The sequence below is a fragment of the Pseudopodoces humilis genome, chromosome 2 (genome assembly GCF_049639895.1).
Source record: "Pseudopodoces humilis isolate 2021_Gansu_Grassland_sample_001 chromosome 2, ASM4963989v1, whole genome shotgun sequence".
Taxonomy (NCBI): domain Eukaryota; kingdom Metazoa; phylum Chordata; class Aves; order Passeriformes; family Paridae; genus Pseudopodoces; species Pseudopodoces humilis.
The window spans coordinates 19,610,898-19,626,828 of record NC_142201.1 but is presented as its reverse complement, the minus strand read 5'-3'; the positions used below and the strand labels follow the sequence as shown (position 1 = coordinate 19,626,828).

The 15,931-nt window shown below is 39.7% G+C and overlaps 1 protein-coding gene across 4 annotated transcripts in view; it reads left to right on the top strand.

The window, feature by feature from the left end:
* SHROOM2 (shroom family member 2) overlaps positions 1–15,931 on the top strand; it is a 117,357-nt gene that overhangs the window by 72,660 nt on the left and 28,766 nt on the right. For 2 of the 4 annotated variants that reach the window (XM_088051575.1, XM_088051577.1), the window contains 2 exons: positions 5,035–7,654; positions 9,549–9,652. In XM_088051575.1, coding sequence (XP_087907701.1) covers positions 5,035–7,654; positions 9,549–9,652 — 2,724 coding nt within the window. Of the gene's footprint in view, positions 1–5,031; positions 7,655–9,548; positions 9,653–15,931 lie in introns of all 4 variants that reach the window. The other 2 variants (XM_014252073.2, XM_088051576.1) reach the window with 1 other exon arrangement.

The following is a 15,931-nucleotide window of genomic DNA, read 5'->3' as shown; positions in this document are numbered from 1 at the left end:
TAGAGTTGCCTGTCCTTGCAGTGCATGAAGGGGGAGTTGGGGGAATTTGACGTATGGATAAGTGGATTTCTGAAACAGTTAGTGATATGTGCATGTGATTGAAAGGTAAGAAACTAGCTTTAAAGGCAGTCACAGGGTTATGCTTCTTGCTCTGCATTTCCTTTCAATGTCCACTGGTAAAATCCTAAGGCAAAGTAATCAAAATTAATATTGATAAAGTGAAATAGGAAGGGGAGAAGAAATTAAAAATACTGTTTCATACAATTAAAAAAGCTTTTTCTAAAGAGAGGGTGCAGAATGCTTTTCTGTTGTCTTTTAAGGTATTGCTGGTTTAATTAGTTAAACTGTCTTTCTGGAATCCTCCCCTACATGTGATCTTGCTTATCTAGAGGTAATAAGACCGATGATTTTCAGTCGATGTTTAAAGCACCTTAATATTTGTCAGGGCGCATTCAGCACTAATGGAGAAAGGATGACACCCAGGCAGTTTTAGCTGTGAAACTCTAAACCTTTAGGTAACGCCTATTTGTGTCTGGTTACAGGTTCTTATTTATTTCCTGCTCCTAAGTGACATTCTTTATCAGATATTTTAATGAAATATTTTATTGGTTCTTGGGGGGGCGGGGGCATGTTATTTTTTTTGTCTTTTGTTATTTTCCTTCTCAGTTCCCATTAGGCCATAGTTACACTGAGCATTAAAGAAAATGAGTCTGGTATGCAGTCCTGGCTTGGGAAGTAGACTTCGGTTTTCTGTACCTACTGTTGTACATTCTCTGCTGAATCATTACTTTTTGAGATTAGTGTTTTGTACTAGTCAAAACAAAAGAACATTAGTACTTCAGTATTTTATTTTATTTTTCATCTGATTTTTACAATTAGATACACATTTAAAGTTGACATTAGGTAGAAAGGGCTTTTTAAAAATGTTTCTTGTAATACTTTATTAGTAGATATTTTAATAACTTTTGATTACAATTTCTGCTATTTTACAGTGATTTAAAGTTTGTATTTAAATATCATGTAGATGGGATGATTTAGATTTATAGATTTTAAGATGGTAGAAGTCCTTGTACATAGACACAAAATTCAGAAATTTCTAAAATCTTCTATAGAATTCCTCATTGCAATGCTATAGGTATAGAATATTTCTATTATTAATGAGTCTTCTACACTAAGCTGTAAATCATTGTATACTTCCTGCTCTTCCTGGTGGTTGTCCTAGTAACTTGTGAGAATAAAATACTACAAGATGTGTCTCAAGCTGTGTTTTGATAGGAGCTGGGTGTGTCCCAATACTTAAAAAAGAGAAAAAAAATGGTTCAATGCCAGTTTGAAATGATGTTTGGTCAGGCAATTGTGGGTGTAAAGGAAGAGGGGGATAGAGCAATTCTCTCCCCTCATGTATCAGAAATAGCCGCAACTGCTGGCAGACACTAATATTAATAAAAACAATATTGTTTTTCACATGATTTAGTGGCCTTAGCACAGTCTAATACCACAGTTCCCAGGTCACTGCTACACTGAACCCCTTGGCTGCCTGTGCTGTTCACTTAAAAGGTGATGTGTTTGGGACATTTTTCAGCTCTGGTGTTTGCCGTCCAAGACTTTCAGTGGCAGAGCTGCTTTTACCATGTCACTGCTGGAGAAGGCCCAGCATTCTCATAGTGGCAGCCCAAGGATGTTGACATTTTGGGGATCTCAGATGCAGAGTGGGGTTCTTTGGGCTTGCTGATCTGCAAAAAAAAGTGAGCAGCCTCAGAGATTCCCCACTTTGCAAATACTTATCACAAAAAGCTCAGCTGCTGGGAAAGCACAGCAATCAGTAGCTGAAAGCAGCAGTATGCAAGGAGATAATGGAAATAGCCCAGGAGGGCATGTTTCTAGCCCAAGCATCCCATTCCTGGGTTATTTCTGGAATTTCATGCCCTTCCTTGGGCTGAGCATCTGAGACTGGTACTCAAAGCCTCTATCTCTTCTGAATGTGCCTACCTGCATTCTCTCCGTGAAAATTCACTAAATCACTTGTTAAACATGAAGAGTTCATTGGAGGAGGGGGAGACAACACTTTTTTTGTGTTGGTGGAGTGGGGCACAGCTAGCCAAAACAGCCTCCTGAAGACTGCCCATACTATCTACTGCTATGTTAAGGTATGGGGCAGTTTGATTTGCTTTAGGATTTTTTCATTGGTTAGTTTTTCTGGGGCTTTCTTTTTCCTGGCCTGATGAATTTGAACATTTGAGAAGGTGGATGAAGCTAGTGGAAGACAGACTAGAAGAGGCTGTACCAGTATATAGGAGAGAGGGTGATCCTGGAACCCAGCCCTCCACATCCAGCACTATATGTACTTTTTTTTATCATGTGACTTCAATGCAAAAATTGTAAGTTATCTTGGGAGCAGTAGGCTAGGTCTAGATGCCTCTCATGCTAGGCTAAAAAGCTAGAACTTGTAAAGCTTTCGGTGTCTTCATTTCCCTGTTAGTCTTCTGTCTTTTTGACAGAAGTTGCACCTTAACAACATGTGCAGACTTTTTTCCTGGCCCATCCTAAACCGAGGCTGAGTGCACTTTTCTGGTAGGATTGTAAGTGAATTATCTTAAGTTTCAGAAAGTTTAAACCCTGCATTTTCTTGCAGTACAATATAACAGAGGAACCTTTGGGGTTTTCTCTATGCCCCTGGTTGTGCAGATGAACCCAAACACCTCTTCTGCTTCATTCTGGTATTACAGGTGTGGCTGTGGGACAAGTGTGCTTTGAGAAGCCTACCTAAACTGTGGTTTTGGGGCAGTTAGGGTCACGTACATCTGATCTGTAATCCCATGCAGTTGTTGAGATGAGATAATTTCTGTAAGGGTCAGGAGCAGAAGCACATATCCCTGGATTGGGAAGGGTGTTTACTAGCCAATGTGGCCAAGGGATGGTGTTTGTAGATTATTCCTGGAATTCACCTACCAGACTGACCATCAGTGTAGGTGCTTTTATGAATCTACTCCAGAACAGCCATTGAGAGAAGACTATCATGGGATGCCAGGTTCAGGCAGAGAACTGGCTTTTGGACTCTCTTCCATGTCAGAGTTCACAGGAGGATTGCCCTGCAGTTTAGGACCACAGGAGGCCATGCTTTGCAGTAACATGCCATTAGAAACCTTCCTGTCCTTCTTTAAAGTGTTTGCTGCTTCTGCTGGGTTTCCATTAGGCATTTTCTAGCAGGACTTTGACCTCCTATGCTGGTGATCTCTGCTTCACATTTGATACCAGCAGATTTACATGAGACTTGCAAATTGAGGCTTTCTTCCACAAGTGGCATCTTTCTTTTAATTAATTCCAAGTATCTGTTTGGATTTTATGGACTTATAAGTCTTTTCCAACCTTAAGGGTTCTATGATCTCCTTAGTGCTCAAGGGAGTGGGAATATCAGCAATTCTTAGTAATATCTGGCTTACATTATTCTTTGACAAAAAAATCCTAGTAATGACCAAGATACTTTTTACATGAAACACAGTATCAGCCTAAGATGACAATTAAGACCTTTATAAGGATTTAGCAAGATGTTTTAAATGCTGAAAATAAACAAATGAAAGAATATAGAACCCCACAAGATGAGGCCATTGCTAGTGTATTTTGTTAATAAAATGCTTTTAGAACATAAACATAAAGCATATCTTCTCTTTCTTCATATAAATTGCTTTTGACCATGTTGTATAAGAAAAGAAGTTTAAAAGGCTGTAGCAGTAGAGGGGGGAAAAAAGCAATTCTATTAGTATTGAATTCCAAAGAACTGTTGAGTTGACCTTTACAATATTTTTGACAGAAGAAAAGACCTATATAATTCTTTGTATTTTTTATGTGGACTAATCTAATTTCATTGCTAGCTTTCACAGGTCTCTTTACAGCACAAGATTTGATAGATGCTTCATATAACTATAGCTACAGGGAAGGGCAATTCTGGGATGTCTACTAAGGGGCTTTGCATTCAAAGGCAGGAATTTGAATTTGGTATATAAAAGCAGGAGAAGCTGCCAGTGAAGTTCAAACAGGGAGATGTGATGAGAATAATTGGAAAGACTGTCATCTCAGCATCAATGCGTTGGATTGACAGGAGGTGGGTAGTGTGAGAGAGGAAAGAAATGAAAGAAAATTAAACAAAACTCATGGGGTAGGAAAGTAACAGAAGCATTTTGGAATAGTGTCCTTGGCAAAAGACCTGAAGAAAGTACAGTGTCAAAGACAATGTTTTTACAGAGGAAAGAGTGGTAGAGAGAAACTGGTGGCAGTAAGGATTCTTTAAGTGAGAAGTTTGTCTGGCCATGCAGAGCTTATTTTGCTTTGGCATCTCCTCCTGAAGTTTTCCTGCCAATGTTGTGGAACTGGGTGGAATTGAATGTTGTAAGAGTGTCAGCCTGAGAGCTGTTTGAAACCACGCTGCTAAGGTGCATGTGCAGGTGGTATTTGAGACAAATGCAAATAGTGTGTCTCTGCTTAAAAGTTAAAACATCAAATGAATAGACAGATGTGGATATAACTTTTTGGGCATATCTTATTGACAAAGGAATAACATCATGGGCTGAAGAAGTTTGGAGTCATATTTCAGAGATGAAGAGAGAAGTACTTGAGTTTAATAGCTGGAAGAATCTGGGTGCCTGGAAAATAAGCTGAAAAATAAGTTGGTGCTCGTCCTGGGAAAGAGGGAGCTAATGGAGCTCAAAATTTTTCTAAAAGCAAAGTCAGCAAAATCAACCATTTGCAGGGGGAGAAGGGACCCTTCAAGGAAATAAATGCATATTACTTACTGGCAAACTTATACAGGGAAGCGTAGTTAGTTACTAAGGTTTCAAGCTTAGAATCAGTGGTGGAGTATAGAGTCTGGAGCTCTGACTTCACGTTCAGACTTTCAGTTTTGTTAGATTGTTTGTCTTCAATTGCTGTGCAGTTGTATCTTAACCAATATTATTAAAATGTGTGGTTATAATAACGTTGTGGCATTTTGTGACATTTTTGATATTTATTCTGACACTTTTTTTTTGTTTCCTTCAGTAGTTGTTCTTCTCATGACCTGTCAAACTCATGGGATCATTCAAGTCTATATCGCACTTCTGATCAATTCAGCTCCTTGGGAAGTATGGACAGCTGGGACCACACTCCCCAAGTAGCCCAGTATGGAAGACTTTCTTCTGCAAGATCTAATAGTAGCATTGATCATCTAGGGATTCAAAGTAAGCGGGATTCAGCCTATGGGTCTTTCTCAACAAGTTCTAGCACCCCTGACTACACTCTGTCCAATGCAGACACTTCTTCGACAGAGAACATGCTTTACAAAGTGGGCCCCTGGGAGACAGCTAAGCATGGAAGCAAGTCTGGCCAGTTTCTGAATGACAGCAGTGGAACAGAAGACAAACCTGGGTATTTGCCAGCTCCCATCCAATATGAGAACAGCAAAAGTCTTAGATCAGAGGAACACCCAGATGGCAAGCTCACTAGCTCGGGAAGATCCAGTTTTGGACCTGTCTGGTATGTTCCTGATAAGAAGAAGTCTTCATCTCCTCCCCCACCACCTCCCCCTCTTCGTAGTGACAGCTTTGCTGCCATCAAGGGCCATGAGAAAGCCCATGGCCCTGTGTACTCCGAGGGTGCCAACACACAGCACTTTACAGCCCTGAACAGATCTCAGCCCAGGAGTGACTGGAGTTTGGAAACTGCAGAGCAGCAGCGGCGGCCCTCCAGAGCATGTGACAGGAGGATCAGCAGCTCAAATTATAAATTCGATCTCAGTGCAGAACACACTTTTTCTTCAGCTGGTGAAAGATACAGTAGTAATGCAGGAACTGTGAACAAACTGCAGCCATCCTTGTCCAGCATGGACATCAGGTTTGCACAGCCTGCTTACACTTACCACCACCAGCACCAGTACAGTGATGAAAGCACCTTTTATCACAGTGCAAGAATATTAGCTGCACCTAAAGATCAGCAACATTACCTGTCCTACAGTGGCATTCAGGAGTTAGCTACAGATGATTTTCATGGCTACAGTCCAAACCAAGTCAGTCTGCTCAACACTTCCTCTTTGAACAGTGCTGCTGAACAGAAGGTGGACAACACTGGACAAAGTCGATACTATTGTGTGACAGCAAAACAGCCTGCTTCAGGAAACTCAAAGCCACTACAAGTCAAGGATGATAGCTGGAAACCTGCAGTGGGAACTGATGCATCACGTGGACCTGATGAAAATTCTGCAGTTATTGCAATGGCCCCAAACCCAAAATACTATCTACCTCAACAATTTATTGAATCTTCACTGACAAGGTGTGAGAACAGTAGTCATTACCCAGTAGACAGAGAGGGAGATGCTAGGTGTGTTGTAGTAGAAGAATCCGAAAAACCTAATCATACTGAAAAATCTGGACAAAAGAAAAGCTGTGAGAACAGCTCTGAGGAAAGTGAAACTTGGCACGGTCAGCAGGAGTATGTAAAGGTCTGTGTCCTTACCACTGAAAACAGATGTGCTCAGAAAGATTTTAGGTGGGGGAAAGATGAGAGTAGCAAGATTTCTCCTCAGAAGACACCAATGTTGCACTCTTTAGCTCAGGAAGGGAAAAAACAGTCTGACAACAACCCAGAAGCGGTAACAGAACGACAGACCTCATTTGACACTCACCTGTCTAAACAGGCACGAAGGAGTGATCGTTTTGCAACAACCCTCAGAAATGAGATCCAAATGAGAAGAGCAAAGCTGCAGAAAAGTAGAAGTACTGCTACACTAGTAGGGTCATCTGAAACAGAGGAGTGCAGTGAGACCTGGAAACCAGATGCAACGGAGAATGTCACCACCTCCCCAGACACAAACTTTACCAGCACCTACAAAGATCACCTCAAGGAAGCCCAGGCCAGAAGCAAATGTCGGGACTTGGAGCCCAGCCCTGCTGAATATCTCCCGAGGTCACCTGAGCGGAAAACTGGTGGTTACAACTCTTCATTACTGGCTTTGGTTTCTGAAGATGTCTCTGGATTCCTTGAGGCTACACAAGCCAAACCAAACTCTACAGGGAATGGCACTCATCATGTTTCTCGCATTGGAGCCAGGAAGAGGTTCACAACAGAGCAAAAATTGAAGTCATACTCAGAACCAGAGAAAATTAATGAGGTGGGCATGTCAGAGGATGAATGCCATGCTCATTGCCGTCCAAATATATCAGAAGAAGCCCTGGGCTCATTTGCAGACAGGTGGAAATTTTTTGAAGAAACAAGTAAGCCTGCATTTAGAAAATCATCACAGAAACCAGGTCCCCATGGTTTAGGAGAGGGACAGCTTGAGAGGCCAGATAGGAAAGCGCAAGAGGGAGAGGAGCTATGGTATGAGAGAAGAGGTCGGGTAGCCTCTGTTGGACTTGAAACTACTCCTGCTTCAAAAGATAGTGTCCACTATAGCAGCAGCAGTAGGGCTGCTGAGAGGATTGGGAAATCTGCACAGCCACGGCGCCTGGGAACCTTTGCAGAGTATGAGGCATCGTGGAAGGAGCAGCGGAAGCCAATAGAGCCAAGGGGCTCAGGAAGGTACCATTCAGCCGATAATATCCTTGATACAGGCCATGAACAGCATGGAAAATCCCAATACACCCATGAGAGGTCTAGATCATCCCCTTCCACTGATTTCTACAAACAGGTACAAGTGTCTTTTGCATCATCCTTTAAATTGCCCAAGGTGGTGGGGGACAGTAGAGGAGTGGAGGGGAAAAGAGAATTTTTATGAAAATTTCCAGTTTAGGAACATTGTGTAATATGGTGTTTGCCTTTTGTCAGTAAAGGAGTAAATGTTACAGGTAGCTCTCTTAAGTAAAATGAGGAAGGTAAAAGTTTGTACTGCACAAGAGCAGTTGGATCAAAGTAATTCCTTGTGTGTTGTAGTCAGATGGAAAAAAAACATGATTGATTTGCTAATATCCTCTTTTTTGCAGTAGAGATTTTGAAGTTTCAAAGCAATTTTCACCCAGACTTACTTTTTCGTTGGTGTGGCTGTTTTCTCTGTTTGGATTCTCTGAAACCACGAAGAAAAGTGTTCCAAGTGTAAATAATACATACTTTTGTCTAATTTTTTAATGATCTAATAATTTCCATGGATTTCCCCTTCTAAACTTGCTTAATGCAAAAGCTACATAGGACAAAACTTTTGTCTAATAAAGTTTAGAGACTACAAATATGCCTGTTAATGTTAAAGCCACAGCAACAATGAAGCTGTTCAATGTTTTGTTTTATGTCAATTTGCTTGATTTAAGATGTATACATTTATTCCTTAGAGAGATGCCAAATGTCTGTTCAACTTGCAAGTAAATATTACGTTAATTTTTAACAGAGCAGGGCCAGGCAATGGTTGGCAGGTGGCACTGGAAGTAAACAGAAACCAATTCTCCTTAGTTCTCTGTTAAAAGAAGTTGTTCAAGCTACTACAAGATTTCCTGATATGTGTAAGGAGTCACCATGTGTTCAACCTGTGTTGAAATTCACATTCTGCAAGAAAAGAATTGAAGCAATGCAGTTGTATATTATTTTTCTTTATTTTTTCCCCTCTTGTTAAAAACATTGCATACACAGGTCACCTGTGTGTCTGCGTGTAGAAGTGGAGTAGAATGAGAATAGCTCAAAAAGAAACAAAAATGTTGATCTATAAAAGTTGTGGAGTGTCTTTCCATAAGATTTTGTCTTTAAGTTTGGCAAAAGTTATTTTTTAACTCTATGTGCATACTTAACTATGCAGATAATTTACTAGGATAGAGATTCCAAGCACTGAAAATACTCACCTGGAAGTTATTTTGAAAACTAAATTCACTAAATTATTAAATAATTGCCTACCCAGCAGAAAAAAAATCATATAATCTATTCTCTCTATGCATTTCTGGCTTATTAGTTGGTGCCTTTAAGTTCAGTATAGGCCTCCTGGGGCAAAAAGCAGACACCTGTTTAGGCACCTGGAAAATATGGTGATAAGTGCATTGAAGATGCTTACAACAGACTGAAGTAAATAAAGATGTTGTTTTGCATATATGATTCAGATAATTCCAGTGCTAATGCTCAATTAAATTTCCAGTAGGTTCAGTGTTTGTAATGCAAAGTTATGCTTTGGGTGGGGTTGTTTGAAGTTAGTGAGATAATAACGTTTGTGAACAGCACTGCTGGTGTTTTACTGAGAAACTAAAGTACACACACAGGGATTCACAACCTGGTGCATACTTTCATCTCCTAAAATATGAGCAACTCTTTTGCATCTTCTGTGCCTTTTTTTTAAATTTGTTTTTGCCAAATGGAAGTTGCAAACGTTTGTATAAATGTTAAGCTCTTCTGTAGATCAGCAAAGCAGAGCAGCAACACAAGCACAGCCAGGTCGGGAGTGCTGTGCAGGAGGTCACAAAGCACACTGTACTACTTAAAACATGCTATGCTGTTGACTTCATATATATTCAAACAGAGCAAACCCACAAATAAGAGGTTCCATAATCATAGATTTTCTGGGAGTCTGAAACATGATGACTTGGTCTCTTACTTGTACTATAAACCTCTTTTAGGAAGTATCAGTTGAAGTAAGGAGGCAAGCAGAGGATTTAAAGGAAGATGGGGAGTGTATTTTCTCTCACATTAACAAACTGAATGAAAGGAACTGCACTGTAGGGTAAGTATAGTATTTCTTAAATTATTTCTCTAAAAGATTTGGTTTTGATGAATCTTTTTCACAAATTTCTCTGATCTGATCTTTTCCTGACTCAAACTGCAAGTTCTGCTGTGATGATTTCAAGTTTCTGCAGTGCCTTTTTCCCTTATTTCCCTCCTTCTCCCCACATACTTCAATGTGCGTGATTGAATTAATGTTGTGACTGAAATTTTTTGGGACTTTAAGGTGAGCTTAAAGAAATTGTTCAGTGTTTAGCATATTATAGTTTGTTCAGAGGCAGTTGATTTGTTTGCATGAAATGATAGTTACAGGTTTTTTGGAGGTAGGTGGTGCCCTGAGGTTTCCCAAAAGAGATTTCCAGTATTATCCTTGGCAAAGACAGCATGCTGCTGAAACATAGTAAGTAGTGCTGTAAATTGGGCTTTCCTTTTCTTGTGCCTTTACAGAATACAGTACATGAATAGAAGACACTAAAATTTGTTTTACTGAAGTGCTCTGATTTTCTGTTAATTTATGTTTTAATCAATGTACAGTGTTTTCAAACCTTTTAAAAGGTGTGACTGTATGTGTGGTGTAGTTAAAATCCTTTAAATGTCTAACATGCTGAGGGTTGTCCTCGTCCTGGCCCATAGTGGTGTAAGCAGTGATTTCAGCAATCGCTGATTCTGCAGCTGCTGAAGCCGAGCTGAGGTTGTGCACGCGCTGCTATCACCGGGTCTGACAGCTCTGGGTTTCATAACAGAGGGAGCTCATGCATAGGAAAGAAGAACCTCTATAGGCTTTCCTGGGTTCTGTAAGTGGTATTAATCTCTCAAGGGAGAGGCAATTATAAGCTGTAGCAATTATACACTCTAGCTGTGACCATAAAACCTTGTAAAAAGTTTGTATTTATTTCTGGGTTCATATGATTGTATTTTGCATTGCTTATGGCTTAGCTAAAGAGACCACCCACTATTCTCCTAGTTTCTAGTAGCCCTTTGTACTTAGCACAGCGGCTCCAAAACGAGCAGCCCACGAGGGTGCGAGTGTGCGCACATGCGTGGGGAGGGAAGGTGGGGGAACAGCTGGGCTGCTGTGGGCGGGCAGCATCTTGGACAAGTGAAATGATTCCCATCTACCGGTGCTGAAGCCGAGTCACAAAAGCATGTGAATAATACTCCTACGCCAGCATTTTAGCTGTGTTTGTGCAGCACAATTCTTCCTTTATAACCATAGAATCCATGAAAATCACATGACTGGGCACCAGCTGCAGTAACTTTTTTTCAGCTGGAGCCTATCTGACATACTATTTCAGATGTAGTATTTGGCCATTTTACCATATTACAGAAGGTTTTGTGAAATGGTCTCTCTCACAGTCTTTCTCTCAACATTGATATGCAGAGGGTTGATAGGCCTTGTGTATTCAAAAAACTAACAAATTAAAACTAACTAATTAACTAATTAAAACTAACTGGGCATTTAATTCCTGTGTTGTGATCTACCACTGTGTGATAATGAATGGCTGCCTTATGGGAAAGAATATATATTTCCATGTGCTCCATTTTTAACAAGGCATTGTTGTGCTCAGAAGGAACTGGTCTCATGACATGGATTGATTTTTATGATTTTTGAGCTGCCCTAAAGTTTAGTTTTCTATTTTTAAAATCTAGCAATCTGCAAATGGCTAGCAAATCTACCTAATTCAGGGTATGTTCTAGAACATGAATAGTAACCAAACCTGAGGTCTTCCTTATGGTCATATTTAATAATCTCTTTTAAAATTTATGTTTGGATTAAATTGCTGGCAGATGTCATTTGGTGCTGCTGAGACCTGTGTGCTATGGTTGCCTTTGTGCTACCAAAGTCAGTGTGGTGGGGCTGAACACAGGAGTGACCCTTCCGCATTTGTGGGCGTGAGATTTTTAGGAACCCAAGTTGAGAGACAGCTGTGGAGTCCATGGTTGCTTTCTCCAGGTTAGAGACTGTCCTTCCACTACAAGGTGCCTCTGGCCTCCCTCCCCTACAGTCGTTTTGAGAAAAGAAAAAAAAATTATGAACTTGAAATAAACTTTGAATATTTACTACAGCTTCCTTGATTATTTTCCTCATAAATACAAGTCCTTTTAATGCACTGAATCTAGAATGAAAAAAGGGTTAGAATATTGTAACAGCAAATGGCTTTTTAAAAACAAACAAACAAAAATAAAGATGTTTGACATTTTTTGATTTTTTCTTTTTTCTCCTGACCTTTTTGCTACAGTATTTTTGTGGCTGTTCTTTTTTTTTTAACACAGTTGTAAAAGCTAAAAAGCTAAACACTGCTTTGAAAAATTAAGGGGGGGGGGGAGGGGGGCTGGTGTGTGAATGTTGAGTTGATGAAGATAGTTTGTGAACCTCTTTCATTTTTGAGATCTGTTTTTCCCCCTCTGAGATTACTGAGTGCTTCCAATGAATTCAGGTTGTTTAATCTGCCTTTTAAAAAGAGGCAACATGTTCTTCTGACCTACAGTATTTAATAGTTTAGGGTATTACTTATATAGGAAAAGAAAATAGTGGTCCATAGCAGCCATTGTCATCTCTTATGGAAGAAACAAACCACTCTTGTTATGAACTTACAGGGATGCAATCATCTAACATGAGATGAGTATTTTTATACTCATGAGGGGTTGATGTGATTCTGTGTATGTTCTTAACTTTAGGACAGCTTAAAAGCATTATACAATTCTGCTGATCTGTAAAACAAAAAATGGTGCTCTTTTTTTTTTGTTGATGCCACTCTATTTCAAATTAGTTACAAAAGCTTACCTTTTTACAGATGCAAAGTCTGTGCTTCTTTAAACATGTCTCTCTTTTTCCATTTGTAAAATGACTTATCCTGGTAGAAATTGTGGATACTTCTATAAGAAAGGTAATTATATAAGCTGAAATAGACTTTCAAAAGGTTAAAGAGGGAAATGGATGCTCTGACCAGTAGTCTGTGGCTTCCTGCAGTATGACATGCACACAGAAGTTATTCTGCTTCAAAAGAATAATGCTTTATGATCTAGTTCTTAAGAACCTGCCATCTACTAGACATGTTTACAGACATTGTCTTTATTTACTTTCTAAGAATATTTTACTCCTAGCTCTATTAATTTGTTCCTGTGATGCCTATTAAAGTTACATAACTTAAAAAAGTGAAAAAGGATATCTGAGATCACAGGCTGCAGAAAATATTTCAACATTTAATGGGTGTCAAGTCCAAGAGCATATTCATGTCAAGTGTAGGACCACAATGTGAGTCAACTCTAATTAAACACAGTAAAGTATTTCTTTGAGTTTTTTGCATACCTTAGTAGTTATTCCTATTTGAGTTGAAGTCTTAAAGATGAGGAACAGCCTTTATGATGCAAAACCAACATAAAAATGATTTGTTAATGCCTACATCGTCCTAAATGCCGAAATTCTAGAAAAACCTTTGGTAATCCAGAAACAGGAGCCTATAGACATGTTCCCTAGTTTTTTATTAGGTTCTTTATAAGGAAGATTTTTCAACACCTTGTGAATATCTAGGCTCTATGCTTACCAGGAGCAGCAGCAAAGTATTTTTCAAGGAAGGAGGAGGACCTTCAGCAATACAGGAATGTGAGTTACCTTATGTCTTCTGAATTGAGTAAGATGGAAAAGAATTTTAAAATGACCAGTAGTCCATTTGTGTATGTGTTTATTTGTATCATGGTTGTGTGTGTGTGTGCATATATATATTCACAGACATATAAAACCATACATGTGTATATTTATAGTTTTTTCTCTTAGCTTTTTCTCGTTTGTGACCATTATAGAGTTTACATATCTATGAGGACTAATTAACGGTAGGGGGAAAAAAATCCCCAACAATCCATAGTGGGACAAATTAGTTCTTCATATTTACAATAGTAGATGGCATAAATTGGTCATTGGAAATATTCTTAGAAATGACGCAGTTTTTTGTAACTCCAGAAATTTTAAATTCTATATTCTGTTTGAGTTTCTTTTACTGTGATGTTAAAAAAATTAATAAAGTACCAATATACAGTGTTAGGATCAGCTTAACTAGGAACTGAGCTACAGAAATACAAGACTTGAAGGCTTGGGAGTTTTATATGTAGCAAAGGGTTTCCTTAAATAATTATTGGGAATGTTTGTTGCCAGCATTGTGTAGCATAGCTATTTTAAACTTCTTTATTAAGAATCATAGAATCCTAGAATGGTTTGATTCAGAAGGGACCTTAAAAATCATCTAGTTCCAGCTGTCCTGCCATGGCCAGGGAACTTTCCACTAGATCAGGTTAGTTAGAGCCCCATCCAGCCTGGTCATTGACACCTCCAGGCATGGGAGATCCACAGCTTCTCTGGATAATCTGTTCCAGTGCCTCACCACCCTCACAGTACGGAATTTCTTACTAATACCTAATCTAAACCTGCCTTCCTCCATCTTAAGGCCATTCCCCCTTGTCCTATCACTACATGCCTTTGTGAAAAGTCCTTCTGGTTTTCTTGTAGCCCTCTTTACGTACTCGAAGGTGCTGTAAGGTCTCCCTGTAGCCTTTTCTTCTCCAGGCTGAATAGCCCCAACTCTCTCAGCTTGTGCTCAATGAGACATTCCAGTCTTGTGGTCATAGTAGTGGTCCTCCTCTGGACACATTCCAACAGGGCTATGTTTTTCTTTTGGGAACCGCAGAGCTGAATGCAGTAATCGAGGTGACGTTTCACAAAAGCGGAATAGAAGGAGAGAATCCCCTCCCTTGACCTGCTGGCTAGACTGCTTTTGATGTAACCATTTGGCAGCTGGAAGGGCACACTGCTAAGTCATTGTTGAGCTTTTTGTCCACAAACACCCCCAAGTCCTTCTTTCCAAGACTGGTCTTTGTCCACTCTCAGCCTAAACTTCTGCTTGGGATTGCCCTGACCCAGGGAAAAACCTGGTACTTTGCCCTGTTGACTTTCTTGAAGGTACACATTTATTGTTGCAGTTAAACAGTCAAACTGTGAGTTGCTTTTCCTGACGGAACATTGCAGGACAAGTATGTCTCAGGCATTGAAGGACTTACCAAGATATTACTAGAGCTATGTAAAATGTTTTCACCCTTTTCCATGTGAGGAAGAAATAGTATGATCTTGTGCAACTGCTTCCTTAGAAATCAGTGGAAAAATTACTTTGGCAAACACTTCATGCATGTGTTAACAAGCTCCACAGAGCTTTCTCTTCTCCAGGTTGAACAATTCCAACTCTCTCATCTTGTCTTCACAGGAGAGGTGTTCCATCCTTCTGATCATTTCCCTGGCATTCCTCTGGACTTGATCCAGTAGGTCTATGTCCTTAGCATTTCTTTATCATGAGATACAGATTATTAAGGCATTTCTCAGACCACTTTTTTTGCCAGTGATGTCATCAATGTGTATCATATAGCAACGATACAGTACAGTCTGGGCTGTTATAAAGTTTGCATTTTGTCTGAAATGGGAAAAACCTACTGTAGCTCTTCCTGTGCATACAGAGGAGAGTGAGTCTAACAGCATCTAGTCATATATGAGAAATCTCCTGTAACCTTTCAGCTTCCTTAGGTTTCTGTGAATGCTTGTACAAGTGTCATTGCCATGAACCATTATGTCCTTTCAGTGTACTAGTGTATGTGGCTGACTAATAGGAGATATATAAATACCATACTCTGAGACTGTGGAACTTTGAATCACTGGTACATGATGGCAGCTGATGGATGTTGATTCTTAAAAGCAGACCAAAGGTCTACCTAGGCAGGTTTTTTTTCTCTGTGTGAGCCAGTAGCAGGTGCTTGGGGAAGAAACAGAAAACCAGGGCAAACCAGGAGTGTAGTGGGTATCATGCAGCTGGGTATCTTGCCAAGCCTCTGCTGGTCTATCTTTGAGCTTTACTTTATTTTGGGGGTTTTGTTTAGTTTTTTTACTGCTGTGAAGTATGAAGATTGTATGTTCATAGAACACTGTGAAATTAATTTTCCAAATTTTCCTTCTTGTAGTTTTCCTTCAGTAATTTCTGTTGTACATCATTGTATATGTACAAGAAGTCTCTCCTGTGGGTTACTTTGCATTTATTAAATCTGAGTAATTTCCTCATAGCAGCAACTGCTGCCACCTAGTTTTTCACCCCTTTTGTGAATCGTCTATATCTAATGAGTTCTGATGTGAATGGTGTGATGAGTGAGGACTGTCTCATGGGAGTCACATTTTTAAGAGCCTCAGGTGAGATAAAATTTAGTTTTTTAACTTATCTAAAAAGCCCAAGTCTCTGTCATCCAGATCACT